Source organism: Phyllobates terribilis, unplaced genomic scaffold (assembly GCF_046119375.1).
Source record: "Phyllobates terribilis strain yellow unplaced genomic scaffold, ASM4611937v1 Scaffold_5__5_contigs__length_657084704, whole genome shotgun sequence".
Taxonomy (NCBI): domain Eukaryota; kingdom Metazoa; phylum Chordata; class Amphibia; order Anura; family Dendrobatidae; genus Phyllobates; species Phyllobates terribilis.
Window position 1 is genome coordinate 229,147,974 of NW_027362765.1, and position 26,741 is coordinate 229,174,714.

At 46.8% G+C, this 26,741-nt stretch overlaps 1 protein-coding gene across 1 annotated transcript in view; it reads left to right on the forward strand.

Moving 5' to 3' along the window:
* Window positions 1-5,428: 5,428 nt before the first annotated feature.
* The window catches only part of LOC141272796 (protein-glutamine gamma-glutamyltransferase E-like), a 46,481-nt gene continuing 25,168 nt past the window's right edge, over window positions 5,429-26,741 (forward strand). Inside the window, exons 1-8 of the mRNA XM_073683864.1 lie at window positions 5,429-5,582; window positions 8,151-8,324; window positions 11,264-11,506; window positions 14,286-14,404; window positions 15,302-15,430; window positions 15,522-15,696; window positions 23,889-24,027; window positions 26,148-26,251. Coding sequence (XP_073539965.1) covers window positions 5,576-5,582; window positions 8,151-8,324; window positions 11,264-11,506; window positions 14,286-14,404; window positions 15,302-15,430; window positions 15,522-15,696; window positions 23,889-24,027; window positions 26,148-26,251 — 1,090 coding nt within the window. The 5' untranslated portion in view covers window positions 5,429-5,575. The remainder of the gene's footprint in view (window positions 5,583-8,150; window positions 8,325-11,263; window positions 11,507-14,285; window positions 14,405-15,301; window positions 15,431-15,521; window positions 15,697-23,888; window positions 24,028-26,147; window positions 26,252-26,741) is intronic.

The following is a 26,741-nucleotide window of genomic DNA, read 5'->3' on the forward strand; positions in this document are numbered from 1 at the left end:
AGGCACAGACCTGTACCCCCTGCACATTATCAGAACGCAAAGGGCATGCTAAGAGAGATGAAAGAAGCTGGGGTTATTAGAGACAGCTGTAGCCCCTGGGCAGCCCCTTTAGTTCTGGTCAAAAAGAAAGACGGCACCATGAGAATGTGCGTGGACTATAGACAAATCAACCGTATCACTCACAAAGACGCATATCCGCTGCCTAGAATAGAAGAGTCTTTAGCCGCACTAAAATCTGCTAACTTCTTTTCTACTTTGGACCTTACTAGCGGGTACTGGCAGGTTCCTGTGGCAGAGGCTGACAAGGAGAAGACCGCCTTCACCACCCCGATGGGACTGAGCGAATTCAACTGCATGCCTTTCGGGCTCTGCAACGCACCAGGGACCTTCCAGCGGCTGATGGAATGCTGTCTAGGGCACCGAAACTTCGAGACGGTCCTCCTTTACCTGGACGACGTGATCGTCTATTTGAAGACCTACGAGGACCATCTGAAGCACCTGGCCGAGGTGTTCGAAGCCCTGGCAGGCTATGGCCTGAAGGTGAAACCATCGAAGTGTCACCTGCTGAAACCAAAGGTCCAGTACCTAGGGCACGTGGTAAGCGCGGAAGGAGTGGCCCCCGACCCTGACAAGGTCACGGCAATCAAGAGCTGGCCAAGCCCCTCGAACATCAAAGAGGTGAGACAGTTTCTCGGGTTGGTAGGCTACTACCGAAGGTTCATCCCCGGGTTCACTAAGATGGCAGCTTCTATGCAGGACCTCCTGATCGGACAATCCAAGTCCAGAAGTCAAAAGCCACCCTTCAAGTGGGATAAATCGGAAGAGGAGTCCTTCCGCCAGCTAAAGATGGCCCTCACAGGGGATGAGATCCTGGCCTACCCTGATTATGGCCAGCCTTTCATTCTCCACACAGATGCCAGTAATGTGGGACTGGGAGCCGTACTGTCCCAAAACCAACAGGGCAGAGAACGGGTGATCGCATACGCCAGCCGGAAGCTGAGGCCCACCGAGAGGAACCCGGAGAATTACAGCTCCTTCAAGCTAGAATTCTTGGCGGTGGTGTGGGCCGTGACGGAACGCTTCAAGCATTACCTGGCCTCCGCAAAGTTCACAGTGTACACGGACAACAACCCGTTGACACACCTGGACAATGCAAGACTGGGTGCCCTGGAACAGCGGTGGATGGCCCGTCTCTCCAACTATGACTTCGTGATCAAGTACCGGGCAGGCAAAACCAACGCAGACGCCCTATCAAGAATGCCTCACTTACCTGAAGGTGACGAAGACCCAGAAGAGCTGGAAGAGGTAGAACTCCCCGCGTTTCACCGGTATGGAGCCGCTCAACACTCTCACCGCGTGAAGGAGGAGGATCTAACAACTGTGATGATGAATCCCCTACCTCACCACAGCTGGGCCGAAACCCAAGATAGTGACCCTGCAGTCCGCCTGGTGAAAGATCTGCTGACCCAGGAAGACGCCCGCTTAGATTCAGATGCCCCAGAGGAAGCCAAGCAGCTGTGGAAGGAGAAGAGCAAGCTGTTCCTCTACGAAGGCAAGTTGTGCAGAAGGATTGTCAACCACCGGACGCACGAGCTGACCTGGCAAGTCGTGGTCCCAAGGCGAGATGCAGCTATGGTCCTGGGGGCTTACCATGACCGAGCGGGACACTTCGGTTGGAAGAAACTGGAGTTCCTGCTAAGAGGAAGATTCTTTTGGGTCGGCATGAGAGGAGCTGTAGAAAAATGGTGCAGAGACTGTGGCCCTTGTCACCTGAGGAGGAAGGACCGCACCAGCCAGAAGACACCCTTGAGGCCCATCGTCACCACGCAGCCTCTTGAGCTGGTAGCTCTGGACCACGTCAAATTGGCTCCAAGCCGGTCTGGATACATCTATGCCCTGACAATCGTGGACCACTATTCCCGTTTTCTAGTGGTGGTCCCGGTAAAGGACTTGACAGCCCAAACAGCGGCCAGAGCCTTCCAGCAATATTTCTGCCGTCCACACGGGTGTCCTGACAGACCAGGGTCCAGCGTTCGAGGCTGAAATCTTCCAGGAGTTCTGCAACCTCTATGGCTGTAAGAAGATTCGGACAACGCCTTACCACCCCCAAACCAACGGGATGTGTGAGAAGATGAACAATATAGTCATTGATCTCCTGAAGACGTTGCCCCTGGAGGAACGCAGCCTGTGGCCAGAAAAACTGCCAGACCTGGTAGACATGTACAACAATATCCCGGTGAACGCTACAAACTGCACCCCGGCTTACCTGATGCGAGCCAGACCGGGTAAGCTGCCCGTAGACCTGGAGATGGGAGTCCTAATACCTGAGGACACCTCCCCGGATGCGGACTGGGATACGGAAAGGCAACTGCAGTACAAGAAGGTACAGGAGAGTGTGGAGAAGAGCCTGGCCCAGGTGAGAGAGAAGCAAGAAAGACTCTTCAATCAACACGCCCCTGCTGGTCCCCTAGAACCTGGTGAGCAAGTCCTAAAGCGAAAGAGAAGGCTACATAAGTTGGACGACCAGTGGGAAAGGGAACCCTACACCGTACTGCAGTCTGACCACGACAACCCAAAGGTGTGCGTAATCACCAAGGATGGAGGAGAAACCACCAGTGTCGTCTCCAGAGACCACCTCAAAAGGTGCCCTGAGCAACTCCGTAGTGCAGAAGAGGATCAGAGTGACCTTGAACCCGCAGAGGACAAGGAAGAAATGATCAGCACCGTTCTCGGAGAGTTCCCTCAGTCCTGGACTCGCATAAATGATGCCATAGTGGTACCCGTCCTGCATTTCCTGCAACCGGCCCAGCAACAGCCAACACCAGAGCCGGAAGGTGAAGAGGAGCAAGCGGTTCCAGAGGCAGAAGAGCCTGTTCCAGCAGCCCAGGAGAGTCAACCCTCTGCTGACAGTGAGTCTGCCATGCCTGCGGTAAGCCAAAGAACCCGCAGACAGCTGCCAGCCCTACCTGTACACCCAGCTGGTAGCTGTACCCCTAGCTAGTGGGGAAGGCCAGGTTGGTCCACCACCAGACAGTGGGTTAAGGAGGTCAGCCAGGAGCACAAAGGGACAGATACCCGCTCGCTGGAGAATATAGGGTGCATTAATTGTAAATAACCCTGTTGCAAAATGTTGAATTGTTTGCCAAGTTACTTGCTTGTTTGGTAATTCTGTGTTTCAGTTTCTTGCAGCTACCATGAGGACTCAAAGGTTATGGACTTTTTATAACCGGGACCTGGTATGGACTGCGTTCTGAGCCTAACCCAGGAATGAACTAAGACTGTGAAGGACTTGGGGTAGGACAGACCCCCACCTGGTTATGGCTCCCCATTGTTTTGGTGATATGGACACCCGGTCACAGACCACACTGTGACCTTAAGAACTCAATTTGTGCGTCGTCTGTCTATTAATGTTTTATGGTTATGCATATTGTCTTTGTTTATTGTTTAGTCCCGGAGTACTAAATTTCACTAGGGGGGAATGTGTCACCCAGGCCTGGATGCCACAAGTGTAAATAAAGCTGTGTCTGAGAGCAAGGGGGAGGTTCTCTGGTCAGGGGAACATTAGCATGCAATGCCTCCTGTCTCAGGCCAGTAGGGGGAGCAGGCTGCCCCTATAAAAGCTGGTACTGGGGACAGGGTTAGAGAGAACTGGATTGCCTGTCTCAGCTCTGAGACGTGTCCCAGAGTGGAGCAGGGACAGAAAGTTGCATTGTAACCTAAGAGGAAGTGTGGCAGTAGGAGAGCCACAAGCCAGAGACAAGAGGCGAAGAGAGCCTGTCTTGGCAGAGAAAAGACTTAACTTTACCAGACTTTGGTGTCTGAGGCTGGAAGGATTCCACATCCCCCAGCAGAGAACCAGCCCGCAAGGGACTGTACATTCCTTGGCCTAAGAAGCCTGGAGGCCCTGCCACAACCGAAGGGACCAGTAAAGCCGTACAAGGCTGGGAGCAGAAAGGAACCCACGTCGCAGGCCATACAGGCGAGAAAGCACGGAAGCTCGGAAACGTGGGCTGTTATCCTATCAGGAGGAGATAGTCAGAAGGAGCGCAGAAAGAACGGTAGGCCTACACCCTCACCCTGACCAGGGCCAATTTCCCCGTTGCTCTCAGACATCCAGGTCCCCTCCTAGCTGGGACTGCTTGTGGGTCAGTTTACCTGTTCAAGTAAAGACCCTGGACTGCAACCTGTTGTCTGTGTGCTCCTTGCTCCTCCAGCACTATCATCACTGGGACTCTCACTACCATCACTCCCACCATCCACTATACTGCCCTGGGGCCGCACTCTTCCCGTGGGGAGTCACACTACCATAGCTGCACATCTCATCAGCCCCAGCGGTCTGCATGCAGCGGCGGTTCCTAATAACCGCAAATCCACGGGTGGCGTAGTCGGACATAATCAATATAACGGACTACCACTGGCCTGACCACCCTGAGCCACGGAACCGGGTTGCCACTACTACCCCCATCGTTCCCTATTGCCCGGATCCGAGTGCCCCACGGCCCAGGGGGCGAGTCATATACATTGCCTGCCTGATATATCTGCAGATGGATTAGTCCTCAGAAGGACTGTTTGTTAAGATGGATATGTGTAATGTACGGTTTTTCTCCCTACACTTCCTAATACACAAGCAAATCTCTCCCTGACGCAGCAGCACCTCTCCCTACTCTGCCTGATTCTGGAGTGACTGTGACGAGCATGGCGGCGCCAGTTCTGATATAGACTTGATGACGCTGTGCGGCCAGCCAATCACTGTAATGCCACAACCAACATGGCTGCGGCATTACAATGAGAAGCAGGCAATCCCTGCATGTTGATTGGCGCTCTAAAGAGCGCCAAACATGCAGGGAGGGGACCCGAGCTCCCGCTGAGCAACCCCGGAAATACTCGGCGAGTGCAGAGCATCTCGAGCATTGAGATGCTCGGGCGAGCACCGAGCAGTAGCGAGCATGCTCGCTCATCACTAATAATAATCCTTTGCGTATTTAATCCTGTTAAGTGAATAAAGTAGACGTCGATTGTTGATCCCGCCTGTTGTCTCATGTGTTGCATTCAGACACCTGCATTACACTATTTCAAAATGTTACTTAACATATTCAGTAAATTAATTATATCATTTATTTTTGTACAACATATTCAAATGTTGGACTTTAATATATTGCTACAGCATTCCATTATACAAACAAAGCAGCAAGCCATTGCCTGGACAATTACAAAAACTATTGGGCAAGAAATCTCGGGTTTGCCATAATTGCATGAATGCACGAACATAATAACTAAATGCTTCCTTAATTATCACCTGAAACATAGTCTAGATATCTGATTGCTATGTCCCCAGACAGGCTCTGCTAGCTGTCTGTCACGGATGATACTATACACACCCAAACTTGAGCAATCCCAATATTTTAAAAGCACTTACATTTTCATGGAAAACCTCACCCATATGTTTTGCATATTGACATCGTCAAAGTGAAACATGAGTTTTGGATATAAGTGGTGAAAAATCATCCAAGACTAATCTTTCTTCAACACTCCATCAGTAGAGCATCAGCCAGCAATACAAAGAAATAGGATCAAGATGACAAGTACGTATACATCAATGTAACATCATTAGAACCTGTTAGGATGAATATTGGATTTCTCATTCATTTGTTCCCAATGTTATTTGTATTATGACAATTTGCAATTTATTTAGCTGGTAAGGAGGACCAGGGGGTGACAAGTAGGGGGTTCAATGCTGCATTCATTATTTGATAGGTTTACTATACGTTAAGCAATGTCCAATGTACACTCTATAGGCGAGCATTACATTTCATGACATTTAATGAGCTTCATATGTTTGCATTGACATTCCCATTTTTCATGTGATGTATCTGCCACTGATGGTTGGCCATGGATTGTTATAACATACTCATCAATCCATTATTATTTTACTACTTTAGAACTATGAATTAGCTAGTGTTACGGTTTCTCAATGTGGAGGACCCAGTGCACTTTCGTTATAGGATCATCCAAATTATTTCAATGGATACCATGCAATGCATTATTTCTGCCACAACAGAATAATTCCGGACATGTTCATGATCAGGTTATAGTTGATTGTTTGGAGTCAATGCTTTGGTAATCAGATTATTTTCAGGGAACACATTTAAGAAGATGACATTGTAAAAACTGGACAATGCTTATAACGACAACCTCAAGCAGATAGACAATGTATCTCCTTCCAGTCCACCTCCTATCTAACATTACAAAAATAAATGTATCTATGCAATGCTTTCTCCTCCTGCCCTGGTGACTGGTGGTCAGTAGTGATGGGCGAGCGTGCTCGGCATTGCTCGATACTCGATCAGTCATCTGGGTGCTCGATCGAGTATCGAGCAGTGTCGAGTATTGCATGGTGCTCGAGTGCTCGGGTCCCCATTGAACACATCACTGAAGTGGGGTATACCCCTGCTGGAAGAGCAGGGACTCCTCTGTCAGCCGGACTCTGTAAGCTGTAGAATTCCGGGGAGCGAGAGAGCGAGTCCTCTGGAAAATGCTTGAGTTTCACATTCACTTCCATTATGCTCGCTAGCACGTCCGAGCATCAGACATGTTCGATTCGAGTACCGAGCACTCAAGCATTTCAATGCTTGATCATCACTAGTGGTCATGTCCTCCAGAAATCTGAAGAAGGCAGAATTTAAGATTATACTTTAGTGGTGTGCCCCAAAAAAAGCAATATAGAAGATTATGCATAGAAATCCAAATTAGTCTGTAGCTCAACACTTGCAATAATGTTTCATTAGGGTGTCCAATACTTTAACAATAGATTATTTATTTTACTCACTCATATAACGCCATTAATTTCCACAGCTCTTTATAGATATCTTCATCACTGTCCCCGCTGGGGCTCACAATCTAAATTCCCTATTAGTATGTCTTTAGAATATTGGAGGAATCTGAGGAAACCCACACAAACACAGAGATACCATACAAATTCGGTGCAGAGGTTGTCCTTGGTAAAATTTGAACCCAGGGTCCCAGTGCTACAATGCAACAATGCTTTGCCTGAAAATGAAAACTCTGAAGACTAAAAAATGTTTTATTGTAAGGGAATACATTTATACATACTATGCATGGAGAGTCAGTTATGGTATGTGTATCAGCTGCTCACGGGATCCATTTACAGCAGTGACAGCCTTTAAATCTTTAAAAATCAATCTCTGCCTTTCAGATTATGGCATCTTCTATTTCAAACCCTTAGAAATATATCAGGAGTTTTTATCATGGAGGTTCCCTGTATGGAGCCCCCAATCAATTGGTGAAACAAAGCAGGAGAAGCAATTAGACTGGAGGTGAGCTTCATAAACATTTTGTTGAGCCTGTCAACCATATGGGCTGAGATCCCATCATGTGAGATCATGTAGTAAACTCCATCGATCAAAACTTCTCACATGTGTCTACGTTTTGTAAATTGATAATAAGTGGTTCAAAAATTCTTATCATGGCACTGTGAAGAGCCCCTCCACCATAAAAGAGAATAATACTTCTGTTATGTTATTATGGTCCCTCGACTTCACACAAAACTAAATTTTTTTGGCAGAGATGCCCTGATATCGCAACAGAAAATTGCTTCTTATTGATACTTGGCAACAGGTATGCTCACAACAAAGTCTATAAAAGCCGCACCTCGCTTCATTGTAGTTGCCAAATCAAATATTATAAATTATGTTCAATATTACCTGTCTAGATTTAATTATAGAGATGCAGCGGAGTCTCAGGCCTAAAAATGTGAAAAGGTTTCCTTGGACTGTGTCATTTAATTTCAAAGGCCATGTGATTTGGATGCGTATGAGTTTATTAACACATGTTCACATTTAATTAGCCACAGGCTTCACAGTTGCAGCTAGGCCCAAGCTGAGGGTTAAAAATTCCATCAGTGATGTGGTTTGGTGCACTTTAACAATAATGGTCATATTGCCAAGTGCTTGTTATCAGGTTTGTTGTAGGACCCAGGCAGGTGACGTTCATATGCATCTGATCTTAAAGCCAAGTTTAATAATGACTAGTGTTAGTCCAACCATGCGCTAATATACCGTACTTTCATTTCAGAGGTTTTTTAGTGAAATGTCTGTTTTTGAAGGTTGTAATATATGTATATTTTTTTCTAGGCTTACAGCTGACCAAAGTAGACTTTCAGCAGAGCATAAATGCTTTAGCTCACAGAACGAATGACTATATTACAACAGAACTGATCGCCAGGAGAGGACAAGCCATTAAATGCATCTTAACATTCAGCAGGTCCATTCAGTCTGGAGATGACTTCACCATTACGGTTGAAACAGGTAAGCTTCTTGTAGCATCCTACACATCACTGTAAGGTAGGGCACAGTGTGTCAATGGTTCTCTGTTATGGATCAGCTGATCATTGACATTTCTCCATGACCAAACCGTGCCTGCTTTACATAATATAATGAAGTACATGTGTTACATAGATGTGCAGGAGCCTTCATTACACTTCTGTTAAAGGGAACCTGTCAGTAGGATCAACCTTTCTAAGCCATCTATATGGGCATGTAGGTCATAGGAAACCAAATAAAATTATACATTCATAGCTTTGTTCTGATGTTTTATTCCAGGGAAATCTATATTTTTCTTATATGTAAATGAGCTGTTCAGGATTATGGGCCGGACACTGTTCTGCATGAGAATCTGCCTCCAGAGATTATTGTAACTAGAAGGGGGAATTACCAGTATGAGACATGTAATGGCCGCTCTCTGTTCTCCTGATCTCACTGCAGAGCTGTGTGTGATTATACCTGACACATCTGCAGGTTCCTCTCAGCTTCAGCTTCCATCTCACTGGCACACAGGGTTACAATAATGTTCCAATACAGCAGAGGTGTGAGAGCTGCAGCAAACGTGTTTGTAAGGAGACAAACCTTAGTTCTCTTTTTCTGTGTTAGTTACTTGTCTTACACTGATAACTCCCCCTTTTATTTACAATAACCTCTGGAGGCTCTGACATCTGCTGATGTCACGACAAGTGCTCTGTCTTCTGCGTTCCAGGCTGTGGAGCGGGGTTACCCCCCCCCGCGTCACACCCAGCATCCACCGCGCGCTCTGCCTCTCCCCATTCATTGTGAAAGCGTGCGGTGAATGCAGGGTGTGACGTAGGGGGTAACCCCGCCCACAACCCAGCATCCACCGCGGGGACCCCAGCGCTGAGTCACGCCTCACTTGTCGTGACCTCAGCGCGGGGTCACGTGATGCCTGTGAGCGGCCCCGATAGCGCCACTCACAAGCAGTATCTGCAAAGTAAGCTAATTAAAAAAATCCTTAGGGGCCCCGGGGGGATACATTGGGGAGGTAATCTAAAGTACTGGACAACTTCTTTAATGATGTTTCAGTTTGTATTGTGAAATATGCTGACAAATTTGTTTCATAAGTTAAGGGTTCTCCTGAACAATTCTGATGTACTCAGCTTGTTGAGTTTTGCTGAAATTTGCTGCCCGCCATTAACAATTTTATAATTGATTCCATAGCTGAAGAATAATAGAAAGGTTATTTTCAAAATAAAGTTATCTGAATTAAGTATATAACAAAAGAATAATGCTATGTTAAGGCTTGAAAGCGATGCTTAATCCTAAACACTAAACTGGCCCATCCAGACATGTCAATCCAGCATTTTCCCATAGCGTGAGACATTTCGTATAACATCTGGGTTATACATCAAAGCCACCTGTCAGTGTTGAACTTTCCACAATGTTTCATGGATCACACATCACCAAAAGGAGAGGCTATAGTTTTGAATTTATGATCAAAAACCTACAGTAATTCACGCATTAATCATCATATTAAAATTCATAGACTTTTATTACCTTGTTAGACCTCCATTTCATCTTTGGACATGATTTATAGGAAGGAGCATACAGTCGATTTTGGTTACCATATGTTTAATTTTAATTAAAAATAATTGATGCTGAAATTGATCGTCATTTTATGAACTCTGTGCAACCCTATACTTTACAAATATTTGCATCAGCTGAACAATAACAATCAGATAAACCTCAGATACACTGATCCAGTGGTGTAGCCATGAGGGACATGGGCCATTGGGTCCTAGAGGCCTAAAGACCCATTTGCCACATAAGAGCACTATAGCACGGTGTATTTCTAGGTTGGTGGGAGGCACTGTTACAGATATTTGATAGTGGACCAGGAAAGGATGTATGTGCCATAAAGGAGTTGATATAGGGCCAAGGAGAGGGGTGGTCAAGCCATGTGGAGTCCATGAGCTTGTCTTATCTGATCATAATTTTGATAATTACATTGGAAACAATACTTTGTCTGCCCTGTTCCCCATGATATACAGGTATATCAATGTTTTAAGGTGTCCTCACATGTATATGCTGTACAGTATGTGAATATTGTGGAAACAGTCATTTTGGGACATATTTAGGGTGTAATTAATTACCTGTTTTGCAGTAAGGTGTGTATCTAGTCTTTAGTGTTTCACAGACAACTCCTATGTCGTAAATATGGAGAAATTCTCTAGTGATTGAACAGATGACATATTTATTCATTCCATGGAAGCAGAAGTACCCGTAACACTTGAGATAAATTGGTTACGAGGTTTTTGCTCTCCCATTTAGCAGCAATATGATGCAGAGGCAGTGACCTTATTCCAGCAATGTATTGCTTACTGGGCTGTTTGCAGTAGTTTTGATAATATCAGATACCAGTCCTCTGAATGCTGAGCTCTGTATAACCCCACCCCCACCTCTGATTGACAATTTTTTATGCATACTGTGCATAGGCAGAAGGCTGCTAATTAGTGGTGGGGGACAGAGTTATAAAGAGGTCATGAATATTTAGTTTACTAGTTCTCTAGTGATAATATCCTGTTGATAAAACAGTGATTTTATCCAAACTGCACTAAGCAGCTCAGTAAGTGACATATTGCTGGAATCAGTGGCAAAAACATGGTGGCAAATTGCCTTTAAATCCATCAAAACAAACATGAGATCTGGCCCTCTTTAGCTCAGACTGGCCTCTTACATGGTGTCGGATGACCCTTCACACCCGCCTAAAAAAAGTATTCATTTATTGAATTTTACGTAGTCAAAGAATTAGCTCAATTAAAATGAATAGGTTACCTAATACGTTTCTTATGTTGTGACATTTTGACTGAATTGCGGTTTGGTGGATTCACCCAATATTGTGAGGGAAAATTAGATGTGTGTTATTTTAAATGTAATTTCTTTGTAACTTCTACTCACAGGTTCCAGGGCCTCTGAATCCAGAAACACAAGGGCTGTGATGCCAGTTTCTAGTTCTGGCAGTAGAACATCTTGGAGTGCAGTACGTGGATCCACCAGTACCAACACAATGACACTTACCATCAACCCTCCAGTGACTGCAGTCGTCGGTCGTTACAATGCGAAGCTACAGATTACCAGTGTAGGGCGCACCTCATCTGCTTCTTTAGGAACCTTTGTGGTGCTGTTTAACCCATGGGCATCAGGTACATATGCTGATAACTTTTAATATTTACAATACCGTACCAGATATTTCTGGGTAATACCAAGAAACTCTTAATCAGTGCAAGCAGTCTAAAAATCATCAAGAAGAAGGCATCCATTGACCAACGAGAAGGATGGTTCCACCAAAGTTGGCTTTCTACAGAGTATAGGATGGAGTGTAGGATTAGCTCCTTTTAGTTACCAGACTTAAAAGGAACTAATTTAAAAAATTATTTTCCAAAGACATATTTTAGGCCTTATAAATCACTTGTTGGAAAATTAAAGCAGAGACCTTTCTCTAGAAGATGTCTGTCTATCACTGTTGAAAACCATATATAATGAATGATAAATGCATAATCTTGCATAATACATTGGGCCTTATAGATGTATATCTTTGCATGTGTCGGCCTTATCCTGATGAATATGAAGTGGTGCCACAGATGTGGTAATTCTGACCCTCCACTTGTATGGAAGAGCAGGATATTGTATTTTAATAGTGTTGGTGTCTCTTGTAGCATGGTAATCACACCAAGAAGGTCAACAGACTTATAGCAAAATAAGTAAAAATATGGTGAAATAAGCAAGAAAACCATTTTATATAAGCAGCCCCCACCTTCTAAGTGCTGCCCACTATTCAAAAACACAGCAAACCAGAACAAAAATTATAAAGTTGCTCGATTTTTACACAACTGCATATTGTGCAAAAATGGCAACTTTTATATGTACTGTGTATTGACCTTGAAAAATTCCCCTCTTGTCAGCTTGTAGGTCAGGAAGCTTAGGTATACTATATCTACTGTATATGATTGATTACATCACTGCATATGTCTCATGTTATTGCCAAAAGCATCCAATTATAGTTTGGGTTTCTCTTTTTCAACGTAGTTTCGAGAAATTAAAAAAAATCTGATTGGCTGTTAGGAGTAATGAGGACACATTTACCAGAGATTGTTATAATAAATGAGACTTATTGCGTATTTGGCAAATGTTGGTTAATAACATATTTGAGAATATATTTTGGGTGCAAAATCTTATTAATGAATGACATTTGGTCCTCTGTGATTCCTAGGCTACTTTCACACATCTATATCTATTTTTACATCTGTGTAAATGGAAGGTTTATCTTCCATGTGACATCTGTTTTGCATCCGTGTTACATTAGGCTTTTTCTCATCCGTTATTAAAACTGAAGCAGGTAGACCAGTGGCAGACACAGACAGGAGAGGGCCCCTGTACAAGGACAATATATGGGCCCTTGGCAGACAAGTAGCTCATCATAATGCAAAATGTATTTATTTTTTTAATTTTTAAAATTTACATTTATTTTACTCACTTACATTAATTCCACAGCACTTTACATACATTATCATGGCTGTCCCCATTGGGGCTCACAATCTACATTCCCTATCAGTATGTTTTTGGAGAGTGGGAGGAAACCGGAGAACCAGGAGGAAACCCACACAAACACAAGGAGAACATACAAACTCCTTGCAGATGTCCTTCCGCCTGCTTTGAAGGTGGTAGCAGCCCCCCTTACCTCTCGGGCCCCTGTGTAGCTGCACAGGCTGAACCAATGATAAATCCACCCCTGAGGTAGACTCTTTCAATTTTTTTTTATCAATTAACAATGGATCAGTTCAAATCGAATGAAACAAGTGGAAAACTCAAGTACAAAGTCTGTCTTCCATGTTTCATGTGTTGTAACTGATCCTTATAGACTTTAATGGCCGAGTCTGGCACACAGGCCTGTTTTTAAACATATGTGAATGGATCAATAAAACTCTATAAGTCCGTGTGCTGTCCACTTATAAAATGCACAATACACGTGCCTGTACAATGGATGTATGAATGCAGCCACAGGGCCCTATACATCAAAGCTTTTAAACCAGTATTCAGATGTAAAAATCTTTGAAAAGTCTCATAATTTTGGCACAACTTAAGATTGTGCTAAAATTTTGCTATTTTTGGCAAAATTCTCACGCCATTTTCCGACAAAATGAGCAAAGCTGGAACTGGATGGGTACATGGCGACTCATCAAATTGATGACAAGCAGCGGTGTTTGCTATGCCACGAATCTTGTTCCAACAGGGACAGGAATAGAATTTGTGGTGAGGCACACAGAGAGGTGAACGGCTCTTATCCAACGCTCCTGATTCATGATGTGGAGTGAGTCTCTTCATCAATCAGAAGCGTCTGATTCCAGCACAACTTCTCATCAAAACCGGAATGAACAATACCAGTCTTGATGAATTGGGCCCTATGTCTTGTGAAGTTGGTAAAGAGATCTGGAACTTAATGGAGCCTTGGTTGTAAAGGTTCTGTAACCAACCCGTGGCATCATTCTTATCAGTTGTTGATCTTTTTTCCTCTGTCTATCTGTACATAAATTTGGGCTGAGACAGACCTAAACAACTGATATTTTATAATACTTAAGAGCCTGTCACCAGGTCAAAGTGTTCAGTTCTAAATACACAGATCCCAGATAATCCTGTGAGCCACAGCCCCCATATACAAGTCTGGACAGCCCCTTTAAGCTGTCAGTCATGATTATTTCTGATAAGTGGGTCAGAAGGCCATGTTTTCAGAAGCAGGTAGGCTCAGTGGAAGCAATAGCTGACAAGTCATTTGGAAACATAAATCATTAATAACTTATGGCCTATTAGTTTGTACATTTACATACTGTTATCTGAACACAATAAGACAACGCATTTCTTCTTTCTCCATTTGTGATGTCAACATTTACTGACCTAAAGTCTCATGATTTTTTCTCTCCTTCTTAGATGATGAAGTTTACATGAATAGTGATACAGAACGAGCAGAGTATGTGCTTAATGATGTTGGGTTATATTGGTTTGGAAATGCAAATAACTTTGACAGTAGAAGATGGATCTATGGTCAGGTATCTAAATTTATTGCAATATTTTAACTTATTAAACATCTGGCTTGCTGTGACCCAAACCCATGAAGATGCCAAACTGTACCTATAATCATAGTGTTTGTTTTCTCTAGGTCACAATATAGTTTGCTAGACAATGCCTGGCAATAAACTCTTGCTCGCCTTTCAGGTTGTGACATTCACACTCCATAGCTAGGTGTAGTTGATGACTTCTGGTGCACAACTTACTACTTAAAGGGATCTCAACTTGCAAGGGGTTAAAATTGTAAAAACCCACAACTTTGCAATTTAGCTCTTATTAAAAAATCCTCTCCATTCTCAAAAATAGAAAGCTTTTTAATTGTATAGTGTACTTGTTGCTGCTTAGCAACCAGACACCTCTGCAGTCTTTCAGAGTGGCTGGTTTCTTAGATAAGGAGCGCTTGCTTGCAAGCTATTCCGTCTGCAAGAGCATTTATGACTCTGGACCTGGCCAGCTGCGTCGCCCCTGCGCTCTTCTGATGTTGAAAAGGCAAAGCTGTCTCTGCTATTGGTATCAGAGAGCACACAGATAGACCAGAGGCACGACCATGCTGCTAGTCTGAACTGTCAATCCTACGGCGCTCACCGCCCACTGGCAAACAGGAGGCCTCAAGATATATTAGATAACTCCTTTGAAGTGTTTTTTTTCCAGCAGTAAATTCAATTCTCTACAAAGATGTCTTCACGTTAATCCAGCTTCTGTAATGCCCCTTGATACATACCTGCAAAAATCTGTAGCATTTATCATTTTGCACAAAATAGTGCAGTCTGATATGACATATAGAGCTCTGAAACTCCTCTGCCAACTAGTTTGTCTTTCCATAATGTGTAACATAAGGAATTCATATGAATGTAACATATATTTTTTTGCTCGAACAGTTTGAAAGCGACATCTTGAACATCTGCCTTCGCTTGCTGGACAAGAGTTCTTACTACGCAACAGATGCAGCTGCAGATGTCTCCCTCAGAAATGATCCCCTTCATGTGGGGCGAGTTATGTCTGCTATGGTGAGAGCTGGAGTATTATATCAGCAGGTGGACATGTTATAATATCATAATATTTCTAAAAGCAATTAAACATCTAATTATTATTTTAAAGGTAAACAGCAATGATTACGACAATGGGGTCATTGTGGGGAACTGGAGTGCGAACTATAGTGGAGGAAGAAGCCCGACAGTATGGAATGGAAGTGTTGCCATCCTTCGTGAGTGGATGAACAGTGGACCGGTCAAATTCGGGCAATGTTGGGTGTATGCAGGAGTACTCTGTACAGGTGGGTTCAGATATTGTTGAGGATCTACTAAAAGGTTTGTATTGCAACTACACTTGTCCAGTTAAAAAGGGGTTGTACAGTAAATGAGAAAAGGGTCTGTTTTTTTTTCTGCAAACAAAGCCACTTTTGTCCATGGTCTTGGTCTGAAACTCTGGTTCGACCCCATTTAATGTACATTAAAGGGAATCTGTAACTACATTTTTGCACTGTAATCTGAAAGCACCATAATGTAAGAACAGAGACCCTGATTACAGTGAATTGTCAATTACTTGCTATGTTTTGCTGCTTCAATACAATAAGTGCTACCAGCAGATTATCACTACAAGACAACTGGCCTTGTGCCTCCTAGTCCAACCATACCCACAGAAAGCTGTGCTGTGGGAGAGGATATGTAACATACCTGGCGGCGTCCTTGCATGGTGGTCCATCTCCCACTGTGCAAGAGCGCGCACTTGATCTCCAGTCCAGAATGTCTCTCTGGCTTCCCTCCATGCTGTCTGTTTGTGTCTGTGTCTGCTGCTTAAGGGCGGCGGCGCCCGATCACTTCCTGCTTTTTGTACCTGCTGTGGGTCACACCCCTTGTGCGTCCTCAGCCTATTGCTGTCTGTCACCTGGTATATAGCTCAGCTGCTCCCATCTATCCCTGCCTGAGCATAGTGTTTCATTCAGTGTGTGCCTGCACTCTGAAGATGCCAGGTCCCGTTCTTTGTCTCCTGTCTTGCGGTATCAGTTCCCGTGTCTGAACTGAGTCCTGTCTATGTCTCCTGCCTTGCGGTATCAGTTCCCGTGTCTGAACTGAGTCCTGTCTGTGTACTCTTGCCTGCTGCCTTTCCTGGAGGCTGTATTTCCAGGCCTGTCTGAACACGCTCTTAGCCTGTTCCTCCCGCCTTCTAGGGGCCGATTACCTAGATCCGTTCCTGTATCTTGTCTGTCCTGTCTGAACACGCTCCTAGCCTGTTCCTCCCGCCTTCTAGGGGCCGATTACCTAGATCCGTTCCTGTATCTTGTCTGTCCTGTCTGAACACGCTCCTTGCCTGTTCGTCCCGCCTCTCTGGGGGCCGTATTCCCAGACCCGCTCCTGTGTCCCGCTCCTGTGTCGGTCTCGTCCGTACACTCAGTTCCAGTCTGTACTCTCTCCTATCTTTCATCTGTCTTTTCTCTATGTCCGTTCCTTTCCTTTTTCTGCAGAGTCTGTACTCGTACCTAACTCCTGCCTGTTGTCTCTGTACTCCCGTTTGTGAGTTTATGGTCCACTCGCTACTTCACTGCAAGTACCCTGTGGGTGTCTGGCTCTGCCTTTCCCTTCCTGTCTGTTCCGTGTGAACAGAGCCCTGTCCCCCCTACTCAGCCTTGCCTGCTCTGACTCCTTTGCTCACTGCTCCGGCGGTTCTAGCCTGCTCTGACTCCTTTGCTCACCGCTCCGGCGGTTCTAGCCTGCTCTGACTCCTTTGCTCACCGCTCCGGCGGTTCTAGCCTGCTCTGACTCCTTTGCTCACCGCTCCGGCGGTTCTAGCCTGCTCTGACTCCTTTGCTCACCGCTCCGGCGGTTCTAGCCTGCTCTGACTCCTTTGCTCACCGCTCCGGCGGTTCTAGCCTGCTCTGACTCCTTTGCTCACCGCTCCGGCGGTTCTAGTCTGCTCTGACTCCTTTGCTTACCGCTCCGGCGGTTCTAGCCTGCTCTGACTCCTTTGCTCGCTGCTCCGGCAGCCTTGCTCCGCTCTGACCCTTTTGCTCGCTGCTCCGGCAGTCTCGCTCCACTCTTGCTCACCGCTCCAGGCGGCCTTGTCCTGCTTTACTCTTGCTCAATGCTCCAGCAGTCTCGCTCAGCTTTGATCCTTTGTTCACCGCTCCTGGCGGCCTTGTCCTGCTCTACTCTTGCTCACCGCTCCAGGCGGCCTTGTCCTGCCCTGTTCTCGCTCACCTCTCTGGGCGGCCTCACTCTGCTGTGTTTGTCCGCCACATCTGTGGCTCTGTTCCTGAGTCCCAGTGTGTACTGGGTCCTATCCTGCCAGTGTCCCTACCTGCTAGTGCCTCCCTGTCTGCACTCTAGCTGTGCTTGCCTGTACCCCTCTGCCTGTATTGTTCCTGAGTCCCAGTGTGTACTGGGTCCTATCCCGCCTGTGTTCCTACCTACTAGTGCCTCCCTGTCTGCACTCTAGCTGTGCTTGCCTGTACCCCCCTGCCTGCTTACCCGCCTGCCTGCATACCAGTCGTGCCTGCCTATACCCACCAGTCTGTGTGCCAGCCTACCAGTCTGTTCCTGTATTCCCCTGTGTGGGTCAACAGCCGTGTCCGGGGTCTGTCCTGGAGTAGCACCTGGTCCCTTTGCTCGGTTCCTCCTTGGTGCACTGGCGTCGTATGCCATCGTGCGACCCTGGTCGGATCGGGTGAATACCTAGTTAAGCCCCTCCAGGCATTCACTCTCCGGCACGGTCCAGTGGAATCACTACAATCACACGCACACGCCGCTCAGCCCGGGCGTGTGCATAACAGCATGCTCAGGCCATGGTTCCCGTTGAGCCCCACGGCCTTCGCTCTCTGAGAAGTTTTCCAGTGAATACATGCATTAAAATAAATAAATAAATTTTTTTTTCCTTAGCTGAGTTTCAGGCGAATTACGCACCGTCCAGATGGATCTATCAGCTCTCGTTCCTGCGGATCCGCCACGTTACTATGGGGATCCAAGACAGTGTCGTGCATTTGTGGAGCAATGCATGCTACACTTTAAGGCCTACCCTCTCTATTTTCCTTCCGATTGGGCTAAAGTGGCCTTTATGATTGACTACCTAGCGGGTGATGCCTTGAAATGGGTCACCCCCCTATGGGAAGCATGGGATCCTGTCGTCCTTGACCTGCAGGCCTTCCTGGTGGCCTTTCGTATTCGTATGGTCTTCGAGGACCCTAACCCTGAAGCCCCTGCTGAAGCTTCACTTCCCAATATCCCGGAGCAGCCCCGACGGGTAATGTGTGTGGGTAGCGCAATAGTCCTCCAGCCCAATGAGACTACTGCCCACCCAGAATCCTCACAGGGTGACTACGCTTTCCGGAATACTTCTCCCAACCTCAAGAGGCAGTCCAGACGTGCTAGACGTAGAGGCAAGCCGTCACGCCAGGGTCTGTCCTCCCTGAGACCTCCTGACCCCAACCTTGAAGTCCCTACTGAAGCTTCATCTCCCTGTATCCCGGAGAAGCCCCAACGGGTAATGTGCGTGGGTAGTGCACCAGTTCTCCTGCCCGAAGAGACTTCTGCCCATCCAGACTCCACACAGGAGAACTTCCTGCACCCGGCATCAGATGCTTCACCCACTTTAACCGGTGTGGATGTCCAAGGATGCTCCAAAGCTGTGGTTACCTCAGTCTGTGCACCTCTACTACCTGGTGGAGGACCCCCTGTTGCCTCCTGAATCCTCAGGGATACCACTCGATGACAAATGGAGAGAGAATTCTCTACACCCGGTACTCGATACTTTGTCCGCTTCGTCCTGTGAGCCTGACAATGGGTACCCCAAAGTGGTAGTTACCCCCGAGTCTCTACACCCCTCCGACCAGGCGGAGGACCTCCAGTTGTCTCCTGAACCCTTCGGGGTGCTACCTGGTAGCGAAAGGACAGAGACTCTCCTATACTCTGTACCTGATACCTCGCTCGCTTCGTCCAGTGAGTCCAACCTAGTGTACTCCGAAGCAGTGGTTACTCCCGAGTCTCTACACCCCTCCGACCAGGCGGAGGACCTCCAGTTGTCTCCAGAACCCTTCTGGGTGCCACCTGGTGGTGAATGGACAGAGACTCTCCTATATCCTAGATCTGATACCTCGCTTGCTTCGTCCAGTGAGTCCGACCTAGTGTACTCTGAAGCAGAGGTTACCCGTGAGTTTCTACACCCCTCTGACCAGGCGGAGGACCGCCAGTTGTCTCCAGAACCCTTCGGGGTGCCACCTGGTGGTGAATGGACAGAGACTTTCCTATACTCTGTACCCGATACCTCGCCTGCTTCGTCCAGTGAGTCCGACCTAGTGTACTCTGAAGCAGATGTTTTCTCTGAGCCTCTGCACTCTTCTGACCCGGCGGAGGACCTCCAGTTGTTTCCTGAATCCTCCGGGGTACCACCAGATAACAAAGAGACAGTGACTTTTCCTCATTATGTACCTGATAACCCGTCTATTTCTTCCTGTGAGCTTGACAAGATGTACCTCGAAGCAGAGATGACCCCCAAGTCTCTGTCCCCCTCCAACCCGGTGAAGGACTTCCAATTGTCTCCTGTACCCTCTGGGGTGCTACCTGAAAATATGTGGAGAGAGACTTCCTTGTGTGCTGTTCCTGGTACTCCACCCGTTTCGTCTGTTGCTGAGGATGGCTGGATAGGAGGTAGCATCCTAGCTAACCAGATGAGATCAGTTTTTCCTGTGGACAGTGGAAGTGATCTCCTTGAAGTGAACGACTGGTCCTCGAATTCCCTGCGGAAGATTCTGGCAGGCCTGAAGAAGAGGGGGCGTAAGGGGGGGGGTACTGTAACATACCTGGCGGCGTCCTTGCATGGTGGTCCATCTCCCACTGTGCAAGAGCGCGCACTTGATCTCCAGTCCAGAATGTCTCTCTGGCTTCCCTCCATGCTGTCTGTTTGTGTCTGTGTCTGCTGCTTAAGGCCGGCGCCCGATCACTTCCTGCTTTTTGTACCTGCTGTGGGTCACACCCCTTGTGCGTCCTCAGCCTATTGCTGTCTGTCACCTGGTATATAGCTCAGCTGCTCCCATCTATCCCTGCCTGAGCATAGTGTTTCATTCAGTGTGTGCCTTCACTCTGAAGATGCCAGGTCCCGTTCTTTGTCTCCTGTCTTGCGGTATCAGTTCCCGTGTCTGAACTGAGTCCTGTCTGTGTACTCTTGCCTGCTGCCTTTCCTGGAGGCTGTATTTCCAGGCCTGTCTGAACACGCTCTTAGCCTGTTCCTCCCGCCTTCTAGGGGCCGATTAACTAGATCCGTTCCTGTATCTTGTCTGTCCTGTCTGAACACGCTCCTAGCCTGTTCCTCCCGCCTTCTAGGGGCCGATTACCTAGATCCGTTCCTGTATCTTGTCTGTCCTGTCTGAACACGCTCCTTGCCTGTTCGTCCCGCCTCTCTGGGGGCCGTATTCCCAGACCCGCTCCTGTGTCCCGCTCCTGTGTCGGTCTCGTCCGTACACTCAGTTCCAGTCTGTACTCTCTCCTATCTTTCATCTGTCTTTTCTCTATGTCCGTTCCTTTCCTTTTTCTGCAGAGTCTGTACTCGTACCTAACTCCTGCCTGTTGTCTCTGTACTCCCGTTTGTGAGTTTGTAGTCCACTCGCTACTTCACTGCAAGTACCCTGTGGGTGTCTGGCTCTGCCTTTCCCTTCCTGTCTGTTCCGTGTGAACAGAGCCCTGTCCCCCCTACTCAGCCTTGCCTGCTCTGACTCCTTTGCTCACTGCTCCGGCGGTTCTAGCCTGCTCTGACTCCTTTGCTCACCGCTCCGGCGGTTCTAGCCTGCTCTGACTCCTTTGCTCACCGCTCCGGCGGTTCTAGCCTGCTCTGACTCCTTTGCTCACCGCTCCGGCGGTTCTAGTCTGCTCTGACTCCTTTGCTTACCGCTCCGGCGGTTCTAGCCTGCTCTGACTCCTTTGCTCGCTGCTCCGGCAGCCTTGCTCCGCTCTGACCCTTTTGCTCGCTGCTCCGGCAGTCTCGCTCCACTCTTGCTCACCGCTCCAGGCGGCCTCGTCCTGCTTTACTCTTGCTCAATGCTCCAGCAGTCTCGCTCAGCTTTGATCCTTTGTTCACCGCTCCTGGCGGCCTTGTCCTGCTCTACTCTTGCTCACCGCTCCAGGCGGCCTTGTCCTGCCCTGTTCTCGCTCACCTCTCTGGGCGGCCTCACTCTGCTGTGTTTGTCCGCCACATCTGTGGCTCTGTTCCTGAGTCCCAGTGTGTACTGGGTCCTATCCCGCCAGTGTCCCTACCTGCTAGTGCCTCCCTGTCTGCACTCTAGCTGTGCTTGCCTGTACCCCTCTGCCTGTATTGTTCCTGAGTCCCAGTGTGTACTGGGTCCTATCCCGCCTGTGTTCCTACCTACTAGTGCCTCCCTGTCTGCACTCTAGCTGTGCTTGCCTGTACCCCCCTGCCTGCTTACCCGCCTGCCTGCATACCAGTCGTGCCTGCCTATACCCACCAGTCTGTGTGCCAGCCTACCAGTCTGTTCCTGTATTCCCCTGTGTGGGTCAACAGCCGTGTCCGGGGTCTGTCCTGGAGTAGCACCTGGTCCCTTTGCTCGGTTCCTCCTTGGTGCACTGGCGTCGTATGCCGTCGTGCGACCCTGGTCGGATCGGGTGAATACCTAGTTAAGCCCCTCCAGGCATTCACTCTCCGGCACGGTCCAGTGGAATCACTACAATCACACGCACACGCCGCTCAGCCCGGGCGTGTGCATAACAGGATATACACAGATCAACAACTGATCACTGATAGATCTGTAGCAGATAAATCAGTAATGTTATCAAAACAACACCAATCACATCAGTAAGTGCAGGACATGCCCTGCAATACCAGCACATCAACTTGAGTGGCCTTATGTCTACAAAACCAGCAGACACTGTCTCTTATTCCTGAAGACTGAATGTGCTTACCATATGGTTAGAGAAACTTTTTTTTAGTTTGTAATGTAAAAATAGTTAAAGCACCACTCCGATGTGTTTTTATTGCAGCACTGGAGTGGTGCTTCTTAATCTAAGTTCCCTGCCTCTAGTCCTATACTTGCTCACAATCTTCACCTTTTATCACCACCGCTCTGGTCAGTCTTCATCAAGTGGAGGCCTGCCGTATTACTCAATTGTTAGCTGGAGGGAGCCGGAGGTAATTTTTCAATGTAATGCCTCATTCTGGCTCTCATCGATCTACATTGAGCACTTGTGGCCATTACTTCTGAATTGTGGTTAATCAGAAGTTGTGGTAACAAGATGGCATCAAAGGACCGGAGTGGCGCCAATAAAAAATGAAGATGGCGGTGGGTAAATATAAGACTACGGTCAGGGGACTTGGGTTAGCAGCACAGAACAAAAACAAAAATGCTGCAATGGTGCTTTAACCTTGCAGCTGAACCATACTATGAAAGTCATGCAAAATGGAATAATTACATCCTAGTGTGGTACAACAACATACATCTTTCAATGTTAAGAAAGATGTTGCCATATAACGAAAAAAAAAGTTCTGAAATACTATACTAGATTTATGTTGTGTAAGTTTAGTAGCTTCCCTTTGTCTGTAGCCCCTATGCAGATCTATATCTTTCCATTTTACCCGGCTACCTTTGAGTAGTTCGATCCTGATTTTTGCATTACTCCACTCTCTTTTCCCCCACTTCTTGCTCCCCTAAGCCTCATTAACACATCCATGTTTAAACACATGTGTGAAAACATGGCACCGGTGTCATCAGTGTATGATCAGTGTGTCCATTTTTTTCTATCAGTGTGTCATCTGTGTGTCCGTTTTTACTATCATTGTGTCATCAGTGCTTTTTATGAATGGATAAAGAAAGAAATAAATTACCTACACTTTACAATGTTAAACATGGACGACACACAGATGGCACACAGATGCTATCCGTGTGCTATACATGTTTTTCATGGACTTATAGAGTTGTATTTACCCTTGTCATTCGTGCAGCCTGAAAAAAATGGACATTTCTCCATGTGTTTTGCATGGACACACGGTCCGTGAAAAACGCCAACATGTGAACACCAGCATAGATTTTAATGGCTATTTGTGGTATCCGTGAAAAAAAAGGATACAACATGTACGTGCAACACGGACATCTGAATGAAGCCTTACAGGCAGTACAGGAGGGGACTAATGGAACATTAGTAAGTAACAGTTGACTGTGACATCAGACTACACAATGTGTTAGTTTGCAATCTGTAGCTATGGGACACAGAGGTTTACATAGAAGCTGTACACAAAATGATAGTATTTTTTTACTTTTTGCAAGATTGCTTTATTTTTTTCATACATTGGAAAACACACAAAAGGAACAAGGTTGCATGTTAAGAACAATACACATGACCATAGTTGGGATCCATGACATTATATAGTAATATGTATTTATTTTTTACTACATTATTTATTACTTCCTTACAAAGTGACTCAACGTCTTAGATAGCTTTTGATTGAATGATTTCTTTATCTTTTGTTAACCAGTACTCAGATGTCTTGGGATTCCTGCTCGTGTGATCATTAACTTTGAATCCGCTCATGACACAGATAGGAATCTTGTTGTTGATAACTATTATGATATGAACGGAAGAAGAGACAACTCGAGGACAAGTGATAGTGTATGGTAAGTTCATGATACACAGATAAATCTAGCTCAAAAGTTGGGGTTCTTAGATTTAGTAAAAATGTTCGATTCTTTGTGTGGGACCATCAGAAAAAGTAACAGTTAAAGGGAATATGTGGCGCCCCTGAGGGTTCAGTCGCCACAGAGGTACTGCACCTAATCCAGAGGTGTGGTGTCTCCCTTCTCTCAGGTAAGGAGGGAGTGCTGCCCGGAACCCCAACTCCTGCATCCAACATTACACTGCTCCAGGCCAGCTGGAAGGGCAACACGCATGTGCGCAGCTGCTGAGCCCTGTCCCTGGCTGGAGTGGGGAAAACCAAAGGTAGGATGTGTGGGTGGAGGAAGTGTATAGAGGGAGCACTTGGAGAAGGAGGTATATAATGGGAAGCCATCTTTGGTTCAGAATGTAGTTCAGTTAGTGAGAGAGCAGTTCAGAAGAACAGCTCGGGACAGTTCAGAAGAACAGTCCAGGAGCAGAGTCTCATTAGGAGCTCTGCTCCACATGTAGGGCCAAGTCTGGAGGCCCAGGAGGGGAGCAGGGAGTAGGCTCCGTTCTAAGAAGGGATCCTAGGGGGTACGGCGCATGCAGGATGGCACCCGTATGCCCCGAATCTGTCAGAAGACAGACGGATCATAAGCCGCATTCTAATCCCCTAAGGGTCAAGCAAGTCTGTGTAACTCCGGCGGACAGGAGGGACTTCAGAGTACCCGAACAGGATTCAGAGTGGGGAAGCGCAGAGCATGAGGGAGAAAGACCGAGAGTGAAGACGGTCTAGATAGGAACATAGAAAGTGGGGTTCTGCCAGGTATTCCCAAGCTGCCTGAGGAAGGATTGAACCCCTGGCCGGTGAACGCAGTGCGACGTGGGAGGCCTGCACCTGTACAGTGTACCTGTGGACTGTCTTAAGAACTGTGAGTAAAATCTCGGATGACTGCACTGTACTGCCTCCGTTCATTCTTTCATCGGCGCCATTGTTCCCCCTGCACTACAACGCCCAGCGCAACCCCCGCTCTCACTTCACTGCCCTGAGGGCCTGCTCCGCCTGTGGGGAGCCGTCCCATCACAAGCTGCCCTAACATCTGCCTCAGAGGACTGTTGCAGCACTGGTGATCATCACCAGGCACCATAGGTGGCGTCACAAACTTTCTATAAATTCCAATTAAATAAAACTCCTTTTGCACTGACCGCCCTGGGTCACGGACCGGGCCAGCCACCGTGATATATTCCCCCAGCAGCGAGATAGAAGCCCGGCTGCTGAGTACCCCACGGCCCTGGGGGCACGTCAAATATATCAGGTGATATCTGCTGCCCAAACCATGGGAAGCATGAATTGCAGCCTGAAATCCTTTAAAATATATTTTGAACATCCAACTGGGGATTGTAGCTGTAGATTTGATTAGTCCAGCTCCGCAGCAGCGGTGCTGAGAATGTCCGGCTGGAGGCAGTGCAGTGCTAGTCCGATCTATGGCTATGGTCCACGGCCAGATCTCCAAAGCATAGTTTCTGAAACGCCAAAGCATTTCAGAGAATACTATGCTGGGCTACAATCATGCATCCAAATTGTGATTCATGCTGCCCACGGTTTATGCAGCATGAATCGCCTGACTAATTACCTTTGAAAGTCACACAGTCACTCAGTACCTCTGGATACGGTATATCCACTATATGTTTCCTACTGTTTTTGTTAAAATCTTCAGTTGTTCTTGAGATGTTAGCACTTTTTTTATTTTGTCTTGGAGACCGACAACCGCTCTTCTCTTCTGAGCTTGTAAGTACTGCTTTGAAGCAGGCCAGGATCGCTGGAGCCTGCAGTGCTTACAAGCTAGACAGCAGCGGTGGTCAGTCTCAAAAGTGTTTGCAGGTACTATCTGACAAAATCAATCCAGGAACGTGGGAATAATCCTTTATGCTCTCACGGTGCAATTATAATTTACTCTTTTTACATTAGCTTTATGGCTGCTGTTGTACTTTAATTTCTTTATGTTTCAATATGGAAAATTACATTCTAAGTGGTTCATTAAATACATTGTTCTGCTATTCAAAGCTAGATCAATTAGGACAAAAAAGTAACATTTGGAGAAAGATGAAAGAACCATTACCTTGTTTTATATCTTCTCAGGAATTTCCATGCATGGAATGAGATTTGGTCAGCCAGAAAGGATATTGGATCTTTCTATAATGGATGGCAGATTCTGGATGCAACTCCTCAAGAACCAAGTGGAGGTACCTAAGATCATATGAGACACTTTAAAGTACACAAGGTACTTTACAGTAGAGATGAAAACTACAGCTGCATTTACACTGAAAGATAATCATGAACAAGTGCTCTTAAACACGCTTGTTTTACGACTATCTTGAAGTGTAAACAGACTGCCGATCACCCAATAAACAAGCAAAAATCATGTTCATTGAATGAAATGATCTTTTACACAGTCTTATTTAAACTGGACCTTCACTGCCGAGAACAATGGCAGCTTATGACTCGCCCCCTGGGCCGTGGGGCACTCGGAACCGGGCAGTAGGGAGACAATGGGGGTAGTAGTGGCAACCCGGTCCCGTGGCTCAGGGTGGTCAGACCCGTGGCAGTCTTTTAGATGTTTGAAATAATGTCCGACTACGCCACCCGTGGATTGCGGTTATTAGAAACCGCCGCTGCAGGGGGGACCGCTGGGGTCGATGATGTGTGCAGCTGGGATGGTATGACTCCCCACGG